Source organism: Schistocerca serialis, chromosome 4 (genome assembly GCF_023864345.2).
Source record: "Schistocerca serialis cubense isolate TAMUIC-IGC-003099 chromosome 4, iqSchSeri2.2, whole genome shotgun sequence".
NCBI classification, from domain to species: domain Eukaryota; kingdom Metazoa; phylum Arthropoda; class Insecta; order Orthoptera; family Acrididae; genus Schistocerca; species Schistocerca serialis.
In genome coordinates, this window is record NC_064641.1 from 244,679,746 (window position 1) to 244,706,044 (window position 26,299).

Genomic DNA, 26,299 nt, shown 5'->3' on the forward strand with positions numbered 1-26,299 from the left:
TTCACTGCCCACTAACCACAGGTAAGCACACTTTGCAACCCCAACAAGAACTGCTCCCTGTCCATTTTCATCATATGGATTACATTGGACAATTCACTACAATTTGTCACATTGATGTGTTCAAAATATGGTTGCTGACTTTCTGTCTTGGATCAACACTCTGAATGCCACAGTAGGCTTTAGTGAAATGGTGAAGGAACAAGGGGCAGTTCAACAGATAACAGCACTCTTGATGCGCAGCAACACCAGATTCACTGTGGAACCATTATGTATTCCTGGCACGAGCTTGTATGTACGGTGTGATATTTCACAATGCAGAGGCCACCCACTGGTCCCATTACAGTTCTGCAGAGTTATTTTTGACAATCTACATAAAACAGGGATTATGGGGATAAGATTAGATTAATTAAAGCACACACAGAGGCAGTTAAACACTCATTTTTTCCCACACTCCATATGTGTGAGGAATGGGTAAAAGTGCTAGTAATTCTACCGTCATTTGTACCTCTTGCCATATACTTTGTAGTGGTTCACAGAGTGTAGCTGTAGGTGTAGAACTTGTCATACTCCACCATCCACCCTACTGCTGAGTTAGCCACGGAGTATTTCGTGTGGCCTAATGTTATAGCCAATTGCAGGAAGAGGCCCCATACTTGCATTGACTGGCAACGCAGCAATGTTGGATGTCATGCCTTCCCGCAACATGGAAAATACTAAATTCCTGAAGGGAGACAGACCCAGATCTAAGGGGCAGGAGCGGGGTCAAACTGAGGTATCTCCCACAGGCGGCAATTTTACGGGGTGCCAAATTCATATTCTTGAAGAAAAAAGAAAAAAAACCCTTGTTTCCCAAAGCACCTAGCATCCAGCACACATTGGCCTGTCGATTATTCGTATGATTTTGAAAAGCATTCCTGTTGGTTTTTTAACATTTTTGAACACATTCTAAGTTCATTCCTCATCGAATCATAAGTTGATTTTTGCATCCATGTATAGTGTCTGTGATGTCTCTGCCAGGCAAATCCCAGTCACGTCTAGAAATAAAAATACTTCCCTGCAGACAAAAGGGGACAGAGCAATACGAGCTGAGCCGAATTAACCCGAACTTGTGTACACCAATCGCTGTTTATTTATGTGGTTGACTGGCTGTGCAAATGATCATCATTGTTATGATTATTAGCAAAATTCATGGATTTACACTACCAGAGTTGAAATAAATGACTAACGGAAATAACAGCTGAGAAAGATTCCATATTAATCTTCTTGATGTATCCAGAAAATTTTTACCAGATCGCTACACTACTAAGGGCCAGTTGTGCAATCCCTGGTTAGCAGCTGCTTAAGTTCTATTCTCGGAATAGCGTGGTAAGTGTGTTGTATGAATTCTTCTAACCAGAGAATAAATGCAGGATAACGAAACTGGTGATTCTGTCAGGGTTAGTGAAGTTAACAAGAGAATAAGATTTGACAATCGCAGGAATAGAGAATTACTGATGACAAGGTTGTTTGTTAGAATGAGGAAGGAGAAGAAACAGGGACACACACAATTACGTTGACGAATATGATGATTCCAAATTTATTTAAAAATTTCTTACCACTAGGAACTTACTGATCGCATGCTTCATAAACTGCAAGTGTATGAGGGAAATGTGAAACTATTTCCAAACAAAACTTTTTGCTTGTAATAGGCCGAATAGGCATTTGATACTGGTACTTCATGAATTATATTCTGTCGTGTTTTTTTTTTTTGTGTGTAAATGAGGTAAGCAAAAATGACCATTTGTGTCAAAACAGTCTTGCCTGTTTGGTGTGTGTTACAAATCCAGCAATATTAGAAAAGGCTATTTCATTTTATCTGCCAGGCAGTGACAAAATAGACCTAATCAGATTGAGAAACCACACCAGTCTTGGGTACTATTCATATTAACATCTTCGTTAGTATCAGAAAACGATATTTTGATTTTTTATGTAGCAAAACGTTTGGCAGCCTTTGATGAGTAATAGATTCTTTCACAGAAAGGAAACGATGCCATGTAAAGCTGTAGCAAGATTAGAGAGAAAAAAATGGTGGGACCCAAGGATTGAAGAAATGTTTACTGTCTTGCTTGTCTCTTATCTTTAGTGGTTTCATGTTTCCTTTGTTTGATTTTATATCACACAAAAGACAAAGTTATTAGCTAATAGGCAATAAAAAGTGCAAATTTTCTGAAGAGTTCTTATTTTCCCGGTTACAAATGATCCCACCCAGTATTAATTGTGAGGTTTTTTAAGGGAGGGAGGGGGTCAAACCGGCAAACTGGGAGCAGGAGAGGAACCACCGGGTAATTTAATTTCTGCTGTCCTGAATATAGGTTTGATAGCTTTCGTTACAAAAAATAAACGTTTGACTTCCACGGAGCAAAATACAGTGACATGCAACAGAAAAATGCTGTTTGAGGAGGAGTGGCATTGTACTTTGGCACACTTAAGACCAAATAACATGGCTTACATTCCCTCAATCATATATGTTTAATATACAGGGTGAGTTACTAACTATTGCCACCAAGAATAACTCCGAAAGTATGATAGGAGCTGAAAAGTTTGTGGGACAAAAGTTTCATGGAACAATGGGGGCCATGATATGACATTGGTTTTTTTGTTGCTGGGTGGGGTCGCTTCAGAGATATGAAAGTCAACTTTGTTTTTTTAAATGGGATGCTATAGTTTGGTACTTATTTTCTGATAACAGCTATCAAGATGAATCCGATGATGTGTAACACGAAGGTCTTTGAAGGTCATAAAGCTGGCATGAACATCCATTTACAGAAGGTGTTCGAAGTGATGACCATTGATATCAATGCATTGCTGCAATCTTCTTATCATGGATTGAGTGGTATTCCTTATCACATTTGCACTTATAGAAGCACATGCTCTGACAATTCTCTCTCGCATATTTTCAGGTGTAGTTGGAACATCTTTATAAACAATGAATCCCCACAAGAAAAAAATCCAGAAGCGTCAAGTCTGGCAAACAAGTCGGCCATGAGACATCTCCTCCACATCTAATCCAATGATTTGGAAACTGTATTGCAACTCATTTCTAGGCATCAGCGAAAAATGTGCCAGACACCCATCATGTTGATACCACATTCTGTTCCTCGTTCCTTACAATAACAGACCTAATGTTTCTTGCAGGAATGTGGTGTACTTCCTACTATTAAGATTTTCTTCAATGAAATAAGGGCCTACAATTCTGTCCTCCAGAATCACACACCATACATTCACCGACCACGGTTTTTGGTGTGGAACTTGCCACAGGCAACATGGATTTTCAGTTGCCCAATAACACATTATGCAAATCAACAGTTCCATGGCTTGTGAATGTAGCCTTGTCAGTAAATGAAATAAAATTAATAAATGTGTCATCCCTTTGAATCTGAATCCCGCACATTGGCAGAACTCAATGCAAAGCATACAATCCACACCAGTTAATTCTTGGTAGAGACTGATATGGTAAGGATAATATTTATGGCGATGCAGAACATGAACAACAGTACTCTGGCTCATGCCAGAATCCCTTGCGATTTGACGAGACCTAACACAAGGATCTCGAACCACAGTGGCAAGAGTAGCTATTTCCGTTTCCTTGTTAGTAGCTTTCATTTGCCGGATATGTTTCCAAAGTGTTAAGGATCCAGTTGTTCTCAATTTATCATACACATATTTAAAAGTACGGTGTGTAGGTTGACTATGCTGAGGATATCTTTCAGCGTATGAGTCTCTAACTCTCACTGAATTTTGTTGGTATTCTTCGTAAATGAGAAACATATCGACTTGCTCTTTGAAGGAATACATCATTCACATTTGCTTGATTCAATGATACTGGTCTTACCGTTCATATTAGTGTTGCATTGTGAAACTGTCAAATGGTGTTTACACTCAATTAGGTGTTCCACAAGGTTCAATATTAGGGCCATTGCTTTTTCTGTATTATATTAATGATATGCCATGTCAGGTCCAGTCTGATACTATCCTCTATGCAGATGACTCAACAGCTGTAGTCTATTGTAAAAATGAGGTAGACCTAATTCGTCATATTGAACAAACACTTGGGGAAGTGGAGGCATGGGTCAAAAACAATAACTTGACATCAAATTTTACAAACACAGAAATTGTTCATTTTTACCACAAAACAATCTGCACAGTCTATAAGTTAAATAAGGTATATGGACAAAAAATTAGAGACTGCAGACTGTGTCAAATTCCTTGGCGTGTTAGTCAATAAAAACCTGTTATGGAGTCACCATGTGGACAACATACTGGGTCGACTGAATAGCCTTGTATATATTATGAATATCTGGTATAGTATTACTGATTTAGCTGTAAGAAAAACTGTATATAATGCATATTTTGTTTCAGTCATTAGGTATAGTATAATTTTCTGGGGGTCTGAAAAAACAAATTTACTTAGAGCTTTTAGACTACAAAAAGGAATCATCCGAGCAATGATGGGAGCAAAACCAAAGCAACATTGCAAACCTTTATTAGTAAAACTAGATCTAATGAACATTCCAAGCATATACATCTATGAAACTCTCACTTTCACGAAAAGAAACCCACAACTTTTTGAGGGCAACTTCTTCCTGCATCAATATGATACTAGATATAGAACGAGCCACATGTTACCTACCCACTGTTTAAAATCATATGAAGAAACCCCGTACTATATGGGCATGAAATTTGTAAATAAAATACGGAAATATATCTGAAAGATAAATGTTACTATACTGTAGAAGATTTCATGAATGGCAACAATGCATTATAATTGTAATTAAAATACCTCTCTGAAGATGTTACACCATATATATTATTAGTTTATTGTCTATTTTTAGTATTGTTATATATATTGTAAAACTGACAAGTCACCTATGTCACAATCTTTGATTGTATAAGACATGTTATGTGATAATAAAAATTGAATTGAATTGAATTGAGGCATTTCCACGGGGCAACAGCAAACTTAATAGCACCGAATTAAGAACTGATACCCGTTTTCAAATGTAAGACTCAATCAATGTACCGGTGTGTTGATTTGAAAATTGCAACAACATATTATTATTATTTACTTTAAAACATTTTTTCTGTAAATAAAACAGCAGTAGTTATTCAGCAGCGAAACACACGCATTTCCTCGACTCCTCCTTGTACTTAGTTGTACGTACACCAATTCTGAGTGATGAATGGCTCACCTCGATGCCAGAGTTGTACAGAGGTTGCTGCTCTCATCTGTTGCTTTCCCCTCTTTGGGGAAGTGTGAGGGGGAGTCTGTAGCCCTTCGGCTTTTACTCCCCTGTGAACGTGTGTGTGTGATCTTTCTATAATTTTTGGTGTCTTTGATTTGTAATGATTGTTGTGAGTGTGTCTGGTACTTGCCTGAGGTAGGCGAGAAGTTTGGTGTTATATGGGAAGAAACAGGATGATGGATTGGGTGTTGGGATTTTCTCTTCGACTTAGTCGTCGAAGATCGTCATAGGGCGCTTGTGCTTATCGCGGGACATGTCATACCGACCTAGGGAGTGGATGAGTGCGTTTCCGGATCTGGAAGAACCCTCATAGAAGGCCCTTGCCAGATCCTGGAAGCGCTCTCTCAGGAGTGGGATTTCGGCTGCGGCGTGCAAGTCGTCTGTAGGGAATCCAAGAGGTAAGTGCAGTGCCCTTCTGAGGGCGCGGTTCTGCAGCCTCTGAAGTTTGTCCAGGTGCTGCTTTGCCGCGTATCCCCAGACAGGGCACGCATACTCCATTACTGGCCGGATCAGGGCCTGGTACACATTTACTGCTACTGGGTAGGGAAGGGAGCTGGTTGTGTACAGAGGTGATAGTAGCCTTTATTACAGATAGGGCGAAATGCAGCCATTGAGAAAGGTTTCAATAAAGCAACAATAGGCCTTGCGAAGGAGCTTACGCGTTTATGATGGAACAAAATCGTTGGAAAAGGACACAAAAAGTTAATGTGTGACATAATACACGTGTGCTAATCATTGTATCGACTTAGAGCTTTTGACTCAATCCAGTGTTGAATGTGCTGTATGATTTTCTGCAATGCACACAAAGAATATTTTCCGCGTATACAGTTGGCAACTGTTACAATTTTCGATTATTCGCGTAACGCCTGTCCTTTGTTGCTCACAGCTAGAACCTCCACTTTGCCCACATAATTATGCGTTTTACACAGATTATAACTGTGAAGATATGAAATCGTGAACATGTATTTTCTGTTTATTTACGTTTATTGGATACGTAGACAACAAACTTTGGACGTGTAAATTATACAGTTATACAATAAAGTTGAAAACATTGTACTGTTTTAGGTTTCAGTCCCTAGAAACTACGAATCTTTGGTAAATGAGACAAGTTTATTGCCTGACGCGAAGAACGAGTTCAGAAATCTTGACACTGGCTGTTTTGAGAACGCAGAAGTTGACGTTGGCAGCACTGATTCATGTTCGTCGCTCTATACACATGTGATAATGTTTTGGTTTGAGTGAGAGTGGGAGAGAAGTTGTAATGTGTTGTTGGGGATTTATGTTTTCAGTGGCATTTGCTAATATGTGTGTCAGACAATAAGCAAATTTCACCCTGACAAGGATGCATGATGTGATAACATGTTAGTTTGGATACTGGAGTGATGTATATTGCTGGCGTGGATTGTTGCTGACATATATCGGTGTGCATTGATTACGTGTACTTAGTTGACAGGTGGAGTACGACGATACTGAAAGTTACTCAGCGAATAACAAGATGAGCACCCGTAAACGAACAGGGACGGAAGTGAGGAATCACTCGACTGATGTAGAAGACGGATATCTACCAGAAAGGAGAAGTGACATCAAAGGAGATGAAAAAAATATCGCTATTCTGTTCTTTCTGTACTTGTTACAAGGAATCCCTATTGGGCTTACTGCGGCAATCCCTATGTATCTCCGAAACAGAGGCGTGAGCTATCGACAACAAGTAAGCTAATTGCGACCAAATATAGTTTTAATTCGTGTTTTTTTCACATTAATGCGAAATTAATACAGATTCAGTTCGATATGAGTTGGACAGACATGACCACAACTCGCCGAAACGGTAAATAAAATTAAAAAAATTTGGTATTGTTTACGCTGCATAGTAATAAACGGAAACAGCTGTTCCGTCCAAAAATAAAATTATCTCTTAGCTGACGTATATATTATCGTTAGTTCAAATAACTGACAGCAGCAGGTACTGTTTTTACCGATACTTACAGGGTTTAACAGGCCAACAGAGAAAAAGACAGACAACCAGCGTTTCAGTGTTATGCTTTGCATTCAACAGAAATTAGAATAAAAGTTGTACCACCTCAAAAGACTTGATATGTATCATGTGGAAAATCCGATTGTGTATCTTTGCTCGTTACTCTGTTCTGTAAAGTCCTTACTGAAGTAGAGCTCTCTATGATGTGGAAGGTCCAAGCTGTACAGTAACAGGCAGAAGCGACCACTGCTGTCTACTTTTGTAAAGTATACAAGTGTATTTTGACTAGCGGTAATTAATGAAACTGATACTTATGGCAGTGATTTCTAGTTTTCTTTATTCATGTAAGGAAAAAACAGAAACCTTGAATTCATGTAGGCCTAACTATGCAGTTAAATGTCCTTTGTCATTACCAGTATTTCCTTTTCCTCAAAAAGATAGTGAAAAATGTCAATAATATAGCCTACTAGGACTACAACAACCTCTGCAAAGAGTTCAAGCGGCACAGGATGTGTCTTCAGCAACATATCATAGCACATTAAACATCATGTAGATATTGTGGTCGAGATAAAGACTAAATTAAGCAACAATCTGATGGGCGATTTCTCCCAGTCCATTGAATCATCTCTTCGCATAAACTGGCTAAAGTGTGATATTAGAAGCCCCTCCCCCACCCAGACACCCACACACAAAATTTTGGTTGTAAAGACTGCATGATGTGTAGCACAGCACAGTGATGTGTGGGTTAGGTTGGAAGCCTACAGTTTGGTTGTTAATTGGGAAAGCTAATGAATTTGAATGCTAAATAAAGTTGAGGTAGCAAACCTATCTGTAACATTGCCTAATGTTTACGTTCATGTCATATTCAAACCCACTTTTCATGATAAAAGCTAAAACTGGATGGCAGGTTTGGTAACTGTGCATTAGATGGTGAACAAGCCTCAGAATAGTGTTTTGATGCATGTTATGTACAGATATAGTAACATAAAATATAAAAAATGCGAAGAGGGGTCACTTCATGACTTTTAGCCAGAAATTTAGTATTTTAGGTTGTGTTAGAATTCACTGTCGATAAAATAGCAACATGTAATGTTAAGTCATTGCACTGTTTTTAATTGAAGAACTCTGTTGGATTTCTACATCCGAGAGAGAACTCACTGTGAGATGTATGTTTGTCACCATTAATGCATATTTCAGTGTACACACCATCAGATAACTACCACAATCTTTTCAGTGGTGATAATTTTTCATGTACTACCTCCCTGTGGTAGAGGGAGCTCCTATGATGTGCAGGTATTTATGTCATATCTGTTAACCTGTTCTCGTGTAAGTAACTAGTGTCTTTGGCACTTCATCTGGGCTTGTTGGCTGAGGCGAGTGTTATGTTGCTTTAGGCAGACAAGTAACACTAGCCAGTTGACTCAAGGTTACTGGTGTTGAATCAAAGTATCTTGTTTTTGTGTGGGTACACATGGAGTAGCAAATGTGATGGTTTCAGCTGTTCTCATGACACCATCATTGGCTTGTCATTGTAAATTATCTGACCTTATATTCCTCACATATTAGCACCTGGAAAATGCCAGAGCACCATGGTTTCCAAGGTGGATGTACTGTTTTTGTTCACAGCATCAGTGCTCTCAGATCTCCACGATGGGATGCTCGAGTGTAGTGCTACTTAGCTATTTGGGCTTGACCTGTTGCAGCATATATGGTAGCTCCATCTCTGTTTGCATCAGTGTCACTGAAAAAATTCCGATGGTAGGTGCCCCTCTCCATAAACCTTCTTTATGGTAGATGCCTCAATGGCCAGCTTAAAAGCTATCTGAAGCCCCAGCAAAACCAGTGGTAGTACAGCTGTCCATGTGTTCTTAAGACACCTAAGTGCAGCTTTCAGTGTTCTATGTCATTGCTCTATCATCCTGTTGTTTGCGCATTGATAGTAAGTTGTATGATGATGCTGGAGCCTCCACAATCTAGACAGTCCCTAAAACAGTATTGGTAGAAATTGCTGGCCGTGGTCTTTCATGATGTCTGCCGGGCAATTGAAACGGGAAATCAGTGTTTTAAGGAAGGCCTCTGCTGTGATTTCTGCTGAAATATGACCAGTTGACGTTGCCTCCCCCCAACATGTATATCTGTCTGTAGCTGTAAATATATAAAGATATTCATTTGATGGCAGAAGTGGGCCAATAAGATCTGTGTGAATGTGAGGGAAATGACTTGTTGTCTCAGGAAATTCTTCCATTGGCATGAATATGTTTGCCAACTTTGCATTGTTGACATGCTCTTGATCAGTGGTAACAGTCTTTTTTTAATATTTGAGCACTCAAATTTCTCAATCATCAGTTTAATAGTGGAATTTGCAATGGGATGGATGAGGTTGTGAACACTGTCAAAATCTGCTCTTTGTAGCATTCCAGGCACGGATAGGCTAGGTGAGGATCTAGACACATCACATCAAATAATATCCTTTGTACCTAGCAACCGCACTTGTTTGAGCTGAACAGCTATGGAACCATCATGCAAGTATTGTTGTAGCTACTCTTCCATAGCTTGTTGATCATAATTTATTGCCAAAGAGATTTTCTGACTAGAAAAAAATTCGGTATCCACATTTCCTGCCTCTCTTATGTGTCTTATATCTGTAGTTGCCTGCCTAATGAATTCAAGCTGGCAGAACTGCCAGGGTGAACAATCTTTGTCCACAAATCTGTAAGTGAAGATTGGCTTATGGTGTTGCTTCAGCATAAGGACAGAAGTGTCATATGGTTTAATAAATGGCAAGCAGCTCTTAATTTATGCAATCCAATTAGTCTGGGACTTCATCAGCTTCTGAAAGAAAAACCCCAAAGTTTTTCAACTATTCTTGACGTACTGATGGAGAGCTCCCTCGATAGCCTGTTGGCTGGCATCCACCACTATTGCTAATGGTGCATTGTGGACCAGATGGGATAAGAGGATTGCTGTTTACAAACTAGCCCTTACCATTTCAAAGGCTTGCTGCCTTGCGGTTGTCCATGGTAGGGACACCTGCCTGTAGTGTTGTTACCTGCCAGTGCTTCTGTCAGCTGTGCAAGTATCTCTGCTGCTCTGGCTAGGTGACGTCGGTAACAGTGGATGACCCCCAAGATTCATCTTAATTGCTAGTAAACTTTCAGCTGAGAAATGCTCTTAATGACCTATTTTTCTCTTTAAGAGGTTTAAATCAGTAGCTGAGGCCACCTGTTCTTGATGCAGAACACATTTTGCCTCATTTTTTACCAGGCCATATTTATGTATTCTGTCTGACACTGTCTGAAGATGTTCCTCGTGTAATTCAGCCGTAATAAAAAATATCAAAATATCATTTAGGCAGAAATCAAAGCCCCTTAGTACTTCATTTACAAACCTCCGCCATGACTGAGCAGCATTCTTTAAACCAAATGGCATATGTAGGTATTTGAAGAGAGCCCATCACACTGAAAACTGTAGCACCAGCTAACACATTTGTGAAATATCTTAGGCTATGTGCTGGATAGCAGTCAGGAATTGTTTGTGTATTTAGAATGCTATAATTCCTGCAGGGTCTCCAGGTGTCATCTATCTTTTTCACTAGGTGTAACGGTAATGCAGAGGAGCTGTCAGACCTTCACATGACGCCTGCCTGCAACATCACTTCATATTCTTTCTTCACTGCAAAGAAGCAGCCTGGTGCTAGTCTCATTGGCCGGTTAGACTGGTTGACCAGTCGTCTTCTTAATGTGATGTGCTGTGGTATGCAATACTTTCTGTAATCGACCAACAATCTCTTGTCTAGCTTCTGGACCAATCGAACCATTGTTAGAATTTCTGTCTGTAATGCCTGTTACCACTTCACTGTTCCTAGCTTAATCTCCAGTCATCGGTAGCATATAAAGTCTGTATCTAATATTGACTCACTAACACCTGCCACGTGAACTTTTTACTGTAGCCCAGGTTCACTGTCACTTCACACTCAAAATAAGATGGGTGAGTTGTTAACTATTGCAAGATAGAGAATTACACCCACCATGGCAGTCTTATTTTGCTTGGACAGATGCCATAATGTGAGTGGGCACGCTTACTTCACTGTATGGATGCTGTCAATTGCTCACAAATAACTGGGCCCATCTTGAGTGCTGAGTCTCACTACTTCCTACTGGCGTCTGCAGATGCGGTATCAATTCCTTCACCTACACTTTGGAACTTGTATGGAATTGTTTGGCCTGCTGTGCCTACTGCAGACTGCTGAGGCAGTTTCGGAATGGGCAGGGAGATGTGCATCACGTGATCTGATTACCAAAATGCTTTTGGTGCCAATGTATGTGGTGATTTTGTTTTCCATTTACTGTCTGGCCAACTGTTTGATTTTGCTGGTTGGATGGATACCCCTCATCTTTTATCTTGTGCAGGTCCGTTTACTCATCACCAGTCCTAGCAGTTGCTTATGCATTGCGCCCATCTGGTATTTAAGATGTAGGAGCTGCTCATGGATCTTAATCTGTTGCATATGCCATATATCCCTGGTCTCCACAGTGGTGATCTCTCTAGCTAGTTGAGTTAATGCTGAGGTACTCACCTGCCCCACAGTAGAATGCCCCCTTTTTGTTCATTGAAAGTGATACTTGCAGCAGCCATACATGTCATAGAGTTTTACCTTACATTGCTTCCTCTTCCACAATGTTCCTCAGATGTCACCACAATTCAGATTGCATTCTATTGCCGATACACTTGAACTGAAGCGCTTTTCATTGATCCAGTGACTTACATTTACATCAAACCAAAGTGTTCATCAGCTGAAGATATTGTTGTGAGGGTGGTTTCAAAATAACATCAGACACCATTTCGACTGCTCGAGCATCCAAGCTGTTAACTGCTACCGCAGTCTTTGTGTAACCATTAGTAACTCTGTTTTACGTAAATGTCAATTCTCACATTGTGAACCACAGTTCAGCTTTCTGTGGCAGGAACTTCGGTATCTGTGTTTTCATCTTAGGAATGGGAACCACGTAAGACGCAGCGGGCAAACTGTTGTACTTGTATAAATTTAGGTCGTTTGCTGCAGCAATTTAATTTTGCAGATGCTTAATTTGCTTCTGTAAGGCCTCTTCAAGCATAAAAGCTGTTCATTTGTCTAGTTTCACTTAACATAGCTATGCAAAATCACTGTTACACTCTGTGTATTGCTTATGGTCTGCTTTTGTGCCACTTAAATGCTTGCTTTCATCATTTCAGACGTAAATATGCTGAGATTCACATGACACACGTTAACAAGGTTTAATCTCTTAATTTGTTAGATTCTCACATGACAACCAACAGTAAAAGTGAACTGTCAAAAATTAGAACTGGGCATGAATGTGAAGCAAACCCAGATGACTGTCCAAAGAATAATACATGTATTTTCAATCACCGTCCAAAGTTGGTAATTACTGCAGACCCGTACCTAGTACCAAATGAAAAACAAAAAAAATTAAATTTCAAACCATTAACAGCACAGTGAGCTTACAGTTCCAAAACTAAAAACAAATTAGTGGACAATAACTAACAACAGTAAAACAACTCACTGAGAAGTCAACAAAAATAAACTTCCAAAACACACACACTAAGTCCAACACCAAATGAAAATCACTCACAAACAACTTAGAAATATGAAGATCCCTCACTAGAGAGCATCACCACTTACTCCAACTTGCCCTCTGTAAACACAATCCATTTCAAAGTTTCCATACCGTAATGATGTCACACAACACAGTTACATCATGGGTCAGAACAAAGGGTGGTACTGCAAATTTCGATTGAGCCACACATCTTTCTGTTCCAATCACATATGGAGGACAGGAAGGATGATATCTTAAAAGCCTTCGTGCTCGATGTAATGTAGTTTAATCTTGTCTCCATGGTCCCTGTGTAATATATTCATAGATATCTCTTTTAATACTTATACTTGAAACAAGATAGTTGGCATCTGGTTTTAATCATCTGCCAGTTTAGGTCATTCAGCTTCTTTGTGACAATCTCCCTTGCGTCAAACAAACTTATGACTGTTTTCCCTGATAGACCTACTTGGTATGGTCCCCATACACTTAAGGGGAGCCAGAATGATCAATCTCCTCCATGTTAATTTTAGCAAATAGAAGGAACATTTTTTCTAAAACCATTTAACACATTGCTCTGAAATTTGGACTACATTTTCAGTGAATATTTCTCTACGAAGTTAAAATGCCATGTTAAGAAATGTTTATTGGTTTTTGTTTTACAATTTTTTAAAACACATGCTTATTTTTTACTCTAAAATTTTGCACTTTTTCTTCCATAATTCTTGAATTATACAGTATTTTTTTAGAATTTGTTATAAAAATGAAGGAAAAGAAGTAAACAATATTGTGTATAAATTTCATTGATGTACTGTTAGCAGTTTTTGAGAAAAAGTTCCTCAAAGATGAAAATTTTAAAGTTACGGGAAACGGCTTCCAAAGTTTTTTGATACATTCCTGCCCCATATGATGGATTATCAGCATCCTCTTCTTTTTCCAGTGTTAGTTTCCTTTTCACTGGTCTTTTCTTCCCTTTTGCTGCATGTTGTAGGCTTTTGTCTCTCCTGCACGTCTTAGTCTTTCTTCATCAATTAGGTGCATTGTGGAAATGGTGTTGTGTTCTGGTTGGAAACCTAAACGTTTAAGCGCATCACATTTGATAAGGTTTCCTTCACTGCACGTTGCTACTGCATTATACATTCCAGAATGCAGTGTTTTTATCTGTACAAACACTCTTTTGGGAATCCTAATCCAAATTAAATTATTTACACTTTCATTTGGATTTTGTGTTTTCCCATGTAAACACTTTTCCATTAAACTTGGCTGTGATAAATCTCTGAATATCATCACCTGTGGGGCACAGTGCATGTTGTGGGTGCTTGTTTGTTGATGCAGTGTGAAAAAATAATGCTCATACTGCTCTCCTCATATGCTCAATGCATCTTGTATTTTGCCTAATTGCACACCCATAATACCTCTGCAATCTGTCAATTGCTTCATCTGTCAATCTTCGTCTTCCTCTAAGGGTCTTACCATCACTAAGCTTCTGGGATCCTAATGTCTGCTTTAGTTTTCGCAGGTGATCCCCCATGCGCTTCTGCACATTTCCAATGCTCTCCTGTTTTTTAATCTGAATTTCATTGCCATAAGGTTTGAGTTCCTCGACAGCTTTGTATCCCTTAGAATCACCATCTCCTCGATAGTTAGTGTATCGTACATTATACCGCTTCTGTGATCTGGAAAAAATTGCTTTCTCTCCCTTTACTTCCATCGCTCCACTCGTGCCGTGAAAATTTGCTTCATAACTTTCACTATGTTCATCCTTGGTATTGCCCTCTACAATTTTTTGAGAGAATAGCAACATCAATTACTTTGCAACTGTCGCCACTGGTAGCTGTCACAACTCCATTTAGAGATTTATGACTTCTGCGTTGCCATGATCCATGTAAAGCAACAGTTAAATCTCTACAATTCACGTTATCTGTCACAGCTTCTTCCACTGAAACTTCTGCAGCACATTTGTTGCACTTCAGTAACATTTTACATGCCAAACCAATGTGTGTAGTTATTTTCAATTCCAGTCCTCTTTCTTTGCAAGCTTGGCATAATACGTTATGTTTCAAAATATTAGAGAGCAAGGAAATGTTAATTATTTCATTCACATCGTTACTGTCACTTTCATAGTTTTCAAATTTTTCTTTGCTGTCACAAAGTTTCTTGCTGGAAGAAGGTCTATCACATTCATTTGGAGTAGTTGGCAAAGCAGTCTGAGCAGCATCTCCCTTCGAAACAACAAAAGATTTCTTCTTCCACTCATTGTGCCTTTTCTTAAACACTCGATTGCTGAAACGGGGCATATTGATATCCACAAACCAAATATGTAAAACAGGATGAGCAAAATTAGTCAAATACGCAAAATTGAACAGCTAAACAGCACAAAGCAAACTCCACCAAGTCAACACACATGGTATAGCGTTTATGTGTACCAGTATGAACAGTCACTTGTCACAGAGACAAAGCCATACAACGTTGGAAAACAAAACACTGTCTAATTCCGCAAAGATACCCTGCTTGCAACCAGCAAGTGGTACCGTCAGAGCTCACACTCCAAGTCGCTGCAACCGTTTACGCAGCACGTCAACTTTGCAGTGATAAAAAACACACTTAGAATTCACTTAGAAGGGTGCAGGAACAATGTTGGCCATGCCTCAACTTGTAACAGTGTTGGACAGACTGCTGGATATTTCTTGATTTGTTTTATTCAGATAATTCCAATAATTTTATAGTGGAAAAAAAACCAAAGAACATTAATTTTGTCATTTTCATTGTTCCGGCTCCCCTTAAGCAATATTCTGCAATAGAAACACTGGTTACTGTAATGCCAATGTAATAGACTCCCTTCAGTGCTGAAGTCAACTATTTAAGTATAAGTAACTTTTTTGCTGTGTGAGTAAAAGTTATGAGTATTCTGTCTGTGGAACACTCCTTAGCATAATGTTAGTAAAGCAGTGTAAATGTCTAAAGCTTATTCTCTTCTTCAGGAGGTAAATAGTAATTAGCAAACTTTTTAATAAGATGGTTTGGTCAGTCTATCAACTTTTTACATAAAATTCTTCTTGTGTATTTTTGTAGGCTGAATTTAGTTTTGCGCATTGGCCATTTAGCCTGAAGCTTTTGTGGGCCCCAATTGTGGACTCAGTTTTCTCCACACGCTTTGGTCGACGGAAGTCATGGCTGGTACCAACTCAGTACCTGATTGGTTTTTTCATGATGTTCTTATCAGCTAATGTAGAACACTGGCTTGAAGGAGAATCTGCAGGAACAAATGGCCCTAGTACTGGGACCTTGACAGCATTTTTCTTCTGTCTCAACTTCTTAGCAGCCACACAAGATATTGCAGTTGATGGATGGGCTCTCACCATGCTCAAGAGGTAGTTATGTTGCAGCAACAAGTTAATTGTAATTATTTACTGTTTCTTCTGCTATTTAAATTAATGTGACTTCCTCTACAATCTTGCAGGAACAATGTAGGACATGCCTCAACTTGCAACAGTGTTGGGCAGACTGCTGGATATTTCTTAGGATATGTTGTGTTTATGGGATTAGAATCAGCTGAGTTCTGTAATGCATACCTTAGATCTGAGCCAGAACCTCAGGGATTAGTAACATTATCAGGTATTGTATACAAATTAACTATATACGTGCTATGGGGGAAAAAAACTGACCCTGTTGTTCTCTTCTAATCTTATGACATACAAAAAACGAAAAGAAAGATTCACATGGAACCATAAAGGAATGACAGCTGAAAGCTTCAGGAACTGTGACATAGCATCGCAGCTTTAGATCTACTTTATTGCCTTATGTCAAATCTAGTTTTCGTAGCAAACAGCAGTCAACATCGAAGTAAAGGAACATTAGTGAAAAAGATTATTTTTTAAACAAGGAAGAAAGGTTTTGCTATGTAGGTACTGACAAAGTAGAAGTGAATTAGACTAGATTCTACTGTGGGTTTATTGACATTGTGGAAGCAAGGTACACCATTTTTGTTTTATGTGTCATGTTACGTTCTTGGAAAGACATCACTTTTATTCACAAAGAGGCAGTTGGAGGTGGCCAATATGTACTTTCAGGGAACAAAATTTCCTGCACAGCTAATGCAAACATATAAAACTATATAACAGCAGTTACAGCTTTTGGGTCAAGAAGTTCCTTCTTAATGGTTAACCAGGATCCAGGATAAGAGAGACCCACATAATGCAAGCAGAAAGAGAGAGACACAGGTGCAAGAAATGATGTTTCTCTATTTACTTATTTTCAATCACATTGTTAAAACTTCCCTTAGTTTGGTAAGAACTTACCCTTTTAGTCTTGTGAACATACTTTTCGTAAATTATATAGCCATATTACTTTACGAGATATGTTGTTATGCTGTCATTCCCAATCTACAGCTATGTTTATGTTTCTTGAAAATCCTGTGTGTAAGACAACTAATTGAAGAAGTAAAGGTAACTATCCACCATATACACCCTACTTGAGACATTGAGTGGTTGGTTGTTGTTGTTGTGGTCTTCAGTCCTGAGACTGGTTTGATGCAGCTCTCCATGCTACTCTATCCTGTGCAAGCTTTTTCATCTCCCAGTACCTACTGCAACCTACATCCTTTTGAATCTGCTTAGTGTATTCATCTCTTGGTCTCCCTCTACGATTTTTACCCTCCACGCTGCCCTCCAATACTAAATTGGTGATCCCTTGATGTCTCAGAACATGTCCTACCAACCGATCCCTTCTTCTGGTCAAGTTGTGCCACAAACTTCTCTTCTCCCCAATCCTATTCAATACTTCCTCATTAGTTATGTGATCTACCCATCTAATCTTCAGCATTCTTCTGTAGCACCACATTTCGAAAGCTTCTATTCTCTTCTTGTCCAAACTATTTATCGTCCATGTTTCACTTCCATACATGGCTACACTCCATACGAATACTTTCAGAAATGACTTCCTGACACTTAAATCAATACTGGATGTTAACAAATTTCTCTTCTTCAGAAACGCTTTCCTTGCCATTGCCAGCCTACATTTTATATCCTCTCTACTTCGACCATCATCAGTTATTTTGCTCCCCAAATAGCAAAACTCCTTTACTACTTTAAGTGCCTCATTTCCTAATCTAATTCCCTCAGCATCACCCGACTTAATTACACTACATTCCATTATCCTTGTTTTGCTTTTGTTGATGTTCATCTTATATCCTCCTTTCAAGACACTGTCCATTCCATTCAACTGCTCTTCCAAGTCCTTTGCTGTCTCTGACAGAATTACAATGTCATCGGCGAACCTCAAAGTTTTTATTTCTTCTCCATGAATTTTAATACCTACTCCGAATTTTTCTTTTGTTTCCTTTACTGCTTGCTCAATATACAGATTGAACAACATCGGGGAGAGGCTACAACCCTGTCTTACTCCCTTCCCAACCACTGCTTCCCTTTCATGTCCCTCGACTCTTATAACTGCCATCTGGTTTCTGTACAAATTGTAAATAGCCTTTCGCTCCCTGTAATTTACCCCTGCCACCTTTAGAATTTGAAAGAGAGTGGTTGGTTGGTAGGTAGATAAAAAAGATTGACAGACTGCATCTCAAAGAACAGGGAAGATTAAAACTGTTACTAAGATTTTGGAGTGTCCTAGTAGACACACCTACACATGCACAGCTATATTGTTCTATCTGTAGTGCCAGAACAAATTTAAAAGCTTTTGAGTGATAATAGTAATAAATTGTCATTATTGAGGAGTCTTTGGGCTTGAATTGATACTTTTACTTCCACATCCTTGTAGTAAGTGCTTTGCCCTCTTACTTTTACGTTATTTTCCTTTACACTTATAAACCATTATATTTTTTGCTGTCTAGTTTTGATATGTCCTGTACTGTTGTTAAATGCCCCATGGAAAAGTATATGAAAAACAGTGCTTAATCAATAAATTTATTGATTTCTGCATCCTTTTTAAGTTCCTGAAGATGGATCCACTGGGCTTGGAAATTGATAGCATGTAAATTTGACACACATGAATGCAGCTGAAAGGACATGAAAGAGGAGGTTTAGATTTATTTTCCCCTGTGGATTTTTGATCAGCATTGGATCTTCTTTACTGTATTCAAACCAATTTTTGTTCTCTGATGTTTGTACAATTCATAAACTGTTCTTCTATCCTTTCAGTCCAACCCAATTTTCTCCACAGTGCAGTAAAGCTGCTCATCTTTGTCACCCCTGTCATCACTACAGATAGATTCTTCTCAAACTGGAGCCTAAGTGACCTGCTCTTCTTCTCCAACCTATTTCTCTTCCCTCCCCTTGCAAAGGAACTAACTGTTCCAAAGCAAGGCCCTCCGCCCCCTTCTCCATACCTACCTTTTATTTGTGATTGTCAACTGTATTTGGAATATCTCCTCCTGAATGTAAGTCTTGGTCAGCCTTTCTATCTCATTGTAATTGTAGTTTTATCAAGTGAATTTTTCTTTTGGTGTTTTGTAGTGTTTTGTAGCCATGCTGGTGATGCCTGATTGCCATCTTACTTCTGGTAACTTAATTTTTAATTTATTGTTATTGTATCCTTCAGGCTGGACTTAACAAAAATAATTGAAACAATGATACATTTATCCATTCTGTTAGCAATACTTGTTGCTTTGCAAAATGAATATAATGGTACGTTTGTGTGTTACAGGTTTTCTGTACTTCTGGGGACTAGTATTTCTAGTCACAACAACACTTGTTGGCCTATTCAAACATGAGATTCCATGTCGTGAAGGAAATGAACCACATGACACTGATTTAGGTGTCAAAGAGACATACAAGTTGTTGTGGGATATAGTACGTCTGCCTGCAGTCCGTACAACCATTGTTGTTCTGTTAACTAGCAAGGTGAGTAACACATGGCTTTGCAATTTTGAAATATTTTGACTTACCCAATTTAATTGCTGTGGCCCCAAGAACTTGCCGCCCCCCCCCCCCCCCCCCCATCTTTGGCCATGTCCCTCAATTCTGATCTGGTCTTGCAAACTCTCTTTGCTTTCCCTTCTGGTGTGTTCTTATATTTATTTCTGGACCTGCCTCTCTTAATTGTTTCCTGGGGATTTCATTCCAGTGCCTGCTTCTCAATTCCTCCATCACACTTTCTTAGTGTGTACCCAACTACCACCACTTCCTCTCATGTGTCTGATTTGTTCTCCTCCAGAGTTCCTCATTATTTATTTTTTCCAGCCATCAAACATTCACGGTCTGCAAGAGACAGCTATTTATGAAGCTCTGAAGCTGTGACATTATGTTCTTGTCTACTTTGCAGCTTTCGCCGATATAGAGGCCAGCATCCACATTTGTATTAAAAATACAAAGTTTTGTTTTGTATGAGATGATTCTGTTTAACGTATTGGATACAGTTGTACGAAGGCAGCATTTGCCTTCTTTATATGGTTCTTCACGTCTTCTCCAGACCCACCATTTTCTGTCAGCACTGTACCAAGGTATAAGAATGAGTTGACAGTCTCCATCTTATGATGTTTTCTATGCTGGAGGCTGATAAAAACTTAAATTCTGAGGCCCCTTTCTATGACACCACAAATCTAACATATGGATCATCAGTAATAAATAATAAAGTAAACTGACTACAATCCATTCCAGGAGTCTGGCCCTAGAGTTGCTTGTCCTGTGTGAATATTAACCATGTAATAATACCACAGTATTTGTTTCACAAACATAGTTCACTATAGAAGTTAACAGTAACAACAGCCATAAACCTTGTTTTCCCATTGTTTCCTACATACTTTTGGAAGGTATTCTTAGAAATCAAAGTATTGTAGGTCTGAGTGACCTACCTTAACATCAGCTCACTCTGAACTGGCTTAAGCATCTCTCTAATCTTCATTTATAAACATGCCTCTCCTCACCAGTTTAACAGATGTGAGGTCACAGAAACTGCATAGAAATATGCTGCTCTGCAAAACTTAAGTGTGATACAGGTACAGTAACATAACATGTTACCAACTTTGAGATCATGACTGAAATTGAATGAGCATGTTGCCAGAGGTTTCCCAGTCATGCACAGAAAGCTGAACGTAACACCACATGAGGTCTGAGTGAAAACAGTGCCAAATGGGGTGTTCCCTGCAACACAAGCCAGTAGGAGAAATGGGGAAAAACTGTGTCAATCAGTGAACCTTTGATGGTGTTCTTCATTTCACCATTGCCTTGAGACAGCATTTGGATGACTTCACATGGCAAAGAAACATCAGGAAACTGGAAGAAGGATGATGTGTGGAAAGTGTAACCCCAAGAATTTGGTACTGCTCAGCATTGTTTCACATGCTTGGGAAACATTCCTAACAATGGGCACAGCTGCCAGAAGGAAAAAAGTTATCAATCACTGTCAACTACAGCAGCAGATGATCACTACAATGTGCAGCCGGCAAGAAGGGACCCGCATCAAATAACAGATGTAGTTGCAACCACTTGTAACAGGAATGCATGGCACAAAATTTTGTGCTCTCCAGTGACACGGCAACTGCATGGATGTGGTCTCTCTGTCCGGCAACCAGGATGTTCTGTTCCATAGACACTTGTACATAAACAGAACTGTTTGCAATGGTGCCAGGTGTATAGGAACTAGACCAAAGAAAAGTGGAGCGGTCTTCTTGTATGGAAACAGATTTAGTCTGAGTAGTAATTCTGGATGTGCTCTCACGCTGGGAGAAATGGGAACATGTGAAACACCAAGGAACATTGTCTAACATGATCGTTTTGGTGGTTAAAGTGCTACGGTGTGGAGAGGCATAATGTTGCATGAGCATACTGACTTCCAAATTTGTGAACATGGTATACCCACTGGTAAATGTTATTTTGACACTGTACTACTTACCGCTTTTCAGGGGTTCATTCAGCTCTGACTTCATTTTTGTGGATGACAATGTGCGAACCACATTGAACTGCACAGGCTCTTGGAACAAAGTGGATTTTTGTGAATGTTGTGGCCTGCGCATTCTCCTGGCTTGTTCAGCATGTTTGGTATGCATTGGGGAAACACATTTCTGCACAGCCACATGTGCCAGTGATCATCCAGCAGTTGTCAGTTGCACTGGTGGTGATATAGAACACCCTACAACAAGAACTCTTAACTAACCTTGTGACCAGTAAGGGAGCACACTGCAGAGCATGCATCACCATCTGTGGTGATCACACATCCTTTTAAGAACCACTTCCCACATCTTGTGATGTTCAGGGGGTTTCATTGTAGCTATTACCTCTGAATAAATGTATCATTTCTGTTTGTCTCATTTTGTATTTCTTCCAGTTACCTTCTATACCGTACCGTACCAGTTGTTTTTATGTATGGTGCAAGTTTTATCGAACTAAGTATGTGGCAGTGATACATCATGTGAAAGTTAATTTCGTCCTTAATTTTTTCACACATACTTGATTCCACTATTCTTTCCAAATGTTTACTTCTACTTCACAGCAGAGCTCAGCAGTGATTTGAGAAGAGAAGCTCAGTAAGTGAGATAAATTTCAGACCGAACTGCAAATTTGAATTGTGAAGCTGACAATATCTCACATTTGATGAAAGAGTTTCAGAAGACATGTAACAAGCTCTTCCTTCTGATAAAAGCTGGTCACAACCACAGAGGGATTCATCATGTTTTGCCACTGCAGTGCGGAAACTCAACAGAAAAGAATTGGACAAAAAAAAAAAAATGACCAACTCCGAATTGTGATCCCTATGGCAGTTGTAGAAGACCACAGTGACCTCTCCTCTCTCATATGCCAGGTTGTAATACAAGAGATAGAGAGAGCCAGAAATGTCAGGCTGAGTAAGCACAAGATAGCAGCCATAAATGTTGACCCTGTACATCAGGAAGTAATAGAAGATGTTGAAGAAGACATGTATCAGTCTTTAGCACCGATCACCCCCACCAGAACATACTCTGCCAACTCAATGCCACAGCCATTGAACAACAACCTTGTACCCAAACAACGCAGGTTCAACCAACTTCTACTCCAAGTATAATGCCCCACAGAACAGACATTTGGAGGGCAGAGGAAAACATACTTTTTCACTGTGGACACCTTGTATATGTTGTACACTATTGCACAAAAAGGAGAAGAGGTTTTTTAATGACAACTACATTAGCAGATGTCAACTATCATGACAGTTCTGTTCTCACCAATTAACTGCAGACAATAATTGTCAACCAGTTTGATGAAGTCTGTTGCTGTGCCCAGGACAAGGTAGTTCTCCAACTTGCCATGGCCATTCCTTGTCATCATACAGAGGTATCAGCTGCTTGCATGGACGTCAGAATTGAGGATTCTAAGCTGAGCAACTATATCTAACGGTGAGGCCACTACGGATGTATATCTTCCATGGATGACAGTCATAAACATGTCAGGAAATCTCATTGACATCATCATCGACAGCTAACCTGTCCAGGTGCTAGTCAGCTCGGGCTTCCTTTTCGGTAGTGTTGAATACTCATTGTCAACATCTAAAGAAGAGTACATTCTATGGTACAGAAGTGAATGTGCAGAAAGTCACAAATGAGAATTATGTCCAGCCAACAGGAACATCTATTGCAAGAGTGCCAACAACAGAACAGAGTCCTGTGAATCTGTGTTCTTGTCAGAGTGTATTCATAATGTTATCAGTCATAGACTGGAAGATCAGAGGCCCAGACCAACAAAGCTATTGCAGCGAGCACATATAACAAAGATTGCTCTGGGTGTTTGTTTGGCATTGAAGACATTGTTAACTCATTGTCATCAATGAGACATGTTCCAGTCATCAATCTAGATGCTCAGTTAAACTGTGAAGCTTTTGTCAATTGCAAAAAGCTACTCAGGCTCACAGAAGAAATAACCTGCCAGCGATGGCCATAAACATTGTAGGTGATCAAGGAGAACTTTGGATCACTAATTGGTATGAGCAGCCACAGCTCATTCTTAAATCTGTTTGTGTCCAAGAAGAGCGCCTTAATGCCATAGACAAGGAAAAATTGTGTTCCACAACCAATACAGACAATGAAGATGAAACTAGTATAGAACTGCTAAAAGTATCTAATCTGACTGAGGAACAATGTGAGTAGAGTGTTAACTGTTTTTTGCCTATTTTTGGATGTTTTCAGATCCGAAGTGGAGAAAAGACAGACCAAGAGGCTTACGGTAAAACACCATGTCAACACTGGGTATTATCTGCCAGTTAGCCAGTAATTGCATAGGAAGCCACCAACTGAATGATGGATAATCCTGGAGGAAGTAGAGAAGATACTGCAAGATGAGACCATTCAGTGTTAAGAGTCCTTGTTCCTCTGTATTGGTCTTCATGAAGGAGGGGGGTTGCACATGGCATTTGTGCACTGACCATCTGTGAATGAACAAAATCACAAAAAAAAAAATGCATCTAAACATTGCCAGGCATTGATGATTACCTAGACTGCTGGAGAGGAGCAAATTAAGACTCAACTGTGTACATTTAGTAAGGCTATTGGCAAATCAAAGTTGATGAGGATGATGGGAAAGACTGTTTTCCACAACTCCTGGTGGCCCTTACATATTCAATGTCATGCTGTTTGGACAATGGAATGCTCCTGCCAACTTCGAGTGTGTGTGGACACCTTGCTTTGACACCTTAAATAAACATCTATTTTCTATCTGGGTGACATTTTTGTGTTTTCAAAGATATTTGAACAACAACTAAGTCAATAACAACTGTTTTGAAGTGTGTTCAGACAACTGCCTGAGTCCAAAAGATTGCCTCTTCGTTGCCCAAGAAATACAAATCTTAGCGCTTCCAGTGTGTGACAGAGGATGCCATCCTGCATCGGAGAAAATAATAGCGGTCACCGACTTTCTGACTCCTCGGCACATTAAAGTATTAATGTGCTCGTATTACCACTGTTTCATGTAAAACTTCTGTGCCAAGGCACTGCTTTGCAAGAACTGCTGCAAGGAGATGCTGGATTTCCCTGTAACATGGTGCAAGTAAAATATTACCTTACCCTTAAGGGGGCACTAACATCTCCTGTCCAAGCATTATATGATGAGAACGCCAAGTCAGAACTTCACATTGATGCTAATGGTTATGAGATAGGTGCAGTTCTATTACAAATTAAAGAAGGTGCTGAAAAACTAATAGCTTATGGTTGCAGAGCACTGTCGATATCTGGTATGAACTACTCTACAACAAAGAAAGAGTGCCTTGAAGTTGTTTGGGCCATCAGTGAGTTCCAGCCGTATTTATCTGTAAAACCATTCACCATTTTGAAGGACCATCATTCTCTATGATAACTAACAAGTGTGAAGAACCTTACAAGTCAACTAGTGAGATCGGCACTGGGACTTTAGGAATATGTCACAGTGGTATATGACAAGAAACATATTCACAAGAACACTAACTACCTTTGAAGAAGTCTTGTCGCGGAACACAGGGTCGTGGACAAAATCTGAGTCATTCCTGCATTAAGTGGAATTGCTGTTGGAACAGAGGGAATATGCAGCATTGCTGAAAACCATAGAATCCTTTTACCGACAAAGGAGAATTTCACTTAATAAATGGAAGACTGTATGAGAGGAAGTATTATTCGATGTTGTGAAAAAGATTGCTCATCATCCCACCTCATCAGTGACCAGCTATAGTGAAGTTTTTCTGTGGTACTCCAGCATCTGGTCACCTTTGATGCATGAAGGCTGTAGACAGAATCAGACATATCACTGGCTGAAAGCACTCACCACAATTACCTCTGAGGTGTGCGGTACGAATTCCATCAGCAGCAGCACCATTGCACTGAACTGGAGTTGACCACTTTGGAGGTTCCCAAAGTCAACGAGTGGGAATCGCTGGACAGTAGTCTGCATGCGAGACATAGGAGTGTCATGTTATTTCCCTGTCCATGCTCATGTAGGAACCTAGTTCACGTTAGTGTCTTAAGTTAAGGGAAAGTATAACTTGTTGTAGAACGGAGTGTAAAATAGGCTACTGGAATTTTGCAAACTATTGAAGCAGTCCACATTTAAATCCGACATTGGTTTTGAGTGCTGTATGATTTTAATCAATCATCGCATCAGAATTCATGAAGGCGAGCGAAAGCTGTGTTTGACCATTGTCATGCATATTGACAATGTAGTGTCGGCAGACTTGCCAACACTACGCACACTAATTGAAAGAGGCGGCCAAGATGCGCGCGCTAACTCACGCAGGCGGGCATTAGGTCTGAAACAGGATACGTAATGAATGCTATAAAGAAAAGTACGTAGCTGCTGGAATACTTAACTTTAATCCATCATTTGTATACATCGTTCTTGATGAGACATGCTTCATACGATAACTATCAATTGCTATGGCGCCTTGCTAGATCGTAGCCATTGACTTAGCTGAAGGCTATTCTAACTATCTTCTCTGCAAATAAACGAGGCTTCGTCAGTGTTGCATCGCTAGCTAAGTCGTCCGTACAACCCGTACAACTGGGCGAGTGCTAG

General features: G+C 39.6%; 1 protein-coding gene across 2 annotated transcripts in view; it reads left to right on the top strand.

Moving 5' to 3' along the window:
• Nucleotides 1-6,476: 6,476 nt before the first annotated feature.
• Nucleotides 6,477-26,299, top strand: part of LOC126473642 (acetyl-coenzyme A transporter 1) — a 71,113-nt gene continuing 51,290 nt past the window's right edge. Inside the window, exons 1-5 of one of the 2 annotated variants that reach the window (XM_050100832.1) lie at nucleotides 6,477-6,643; nucleotides 6,736-6,990; nucleotides 15,918-16,216; nucleotides 16,306-16,460; nucleotides 19,503-19,699. In XM_050100832.1, coding sequence (XP_049956789.1) covers nucleotides 6,778-6,990; nucleotides 15,918-16,216; nucleotides 16,306-16,460; nucleotides 19,503-19,699 — 864 coding nt within the window. In that variant the 5' untranslated portion in view covers nucleotides 6,477-6,643; nucleotides 6,736-6,777. Of the gene's footprint in view, nucleotides 6,644-6,728; nucleotides 6,991-15,917; nucleotides 16,217-16,305; nucleotides 16,461-19,502; nucleotides 19,700-26,299 lie in introns of both variants that reach the window. The other variant, XM_050100831.1, reaches the window with a different exon arrangement.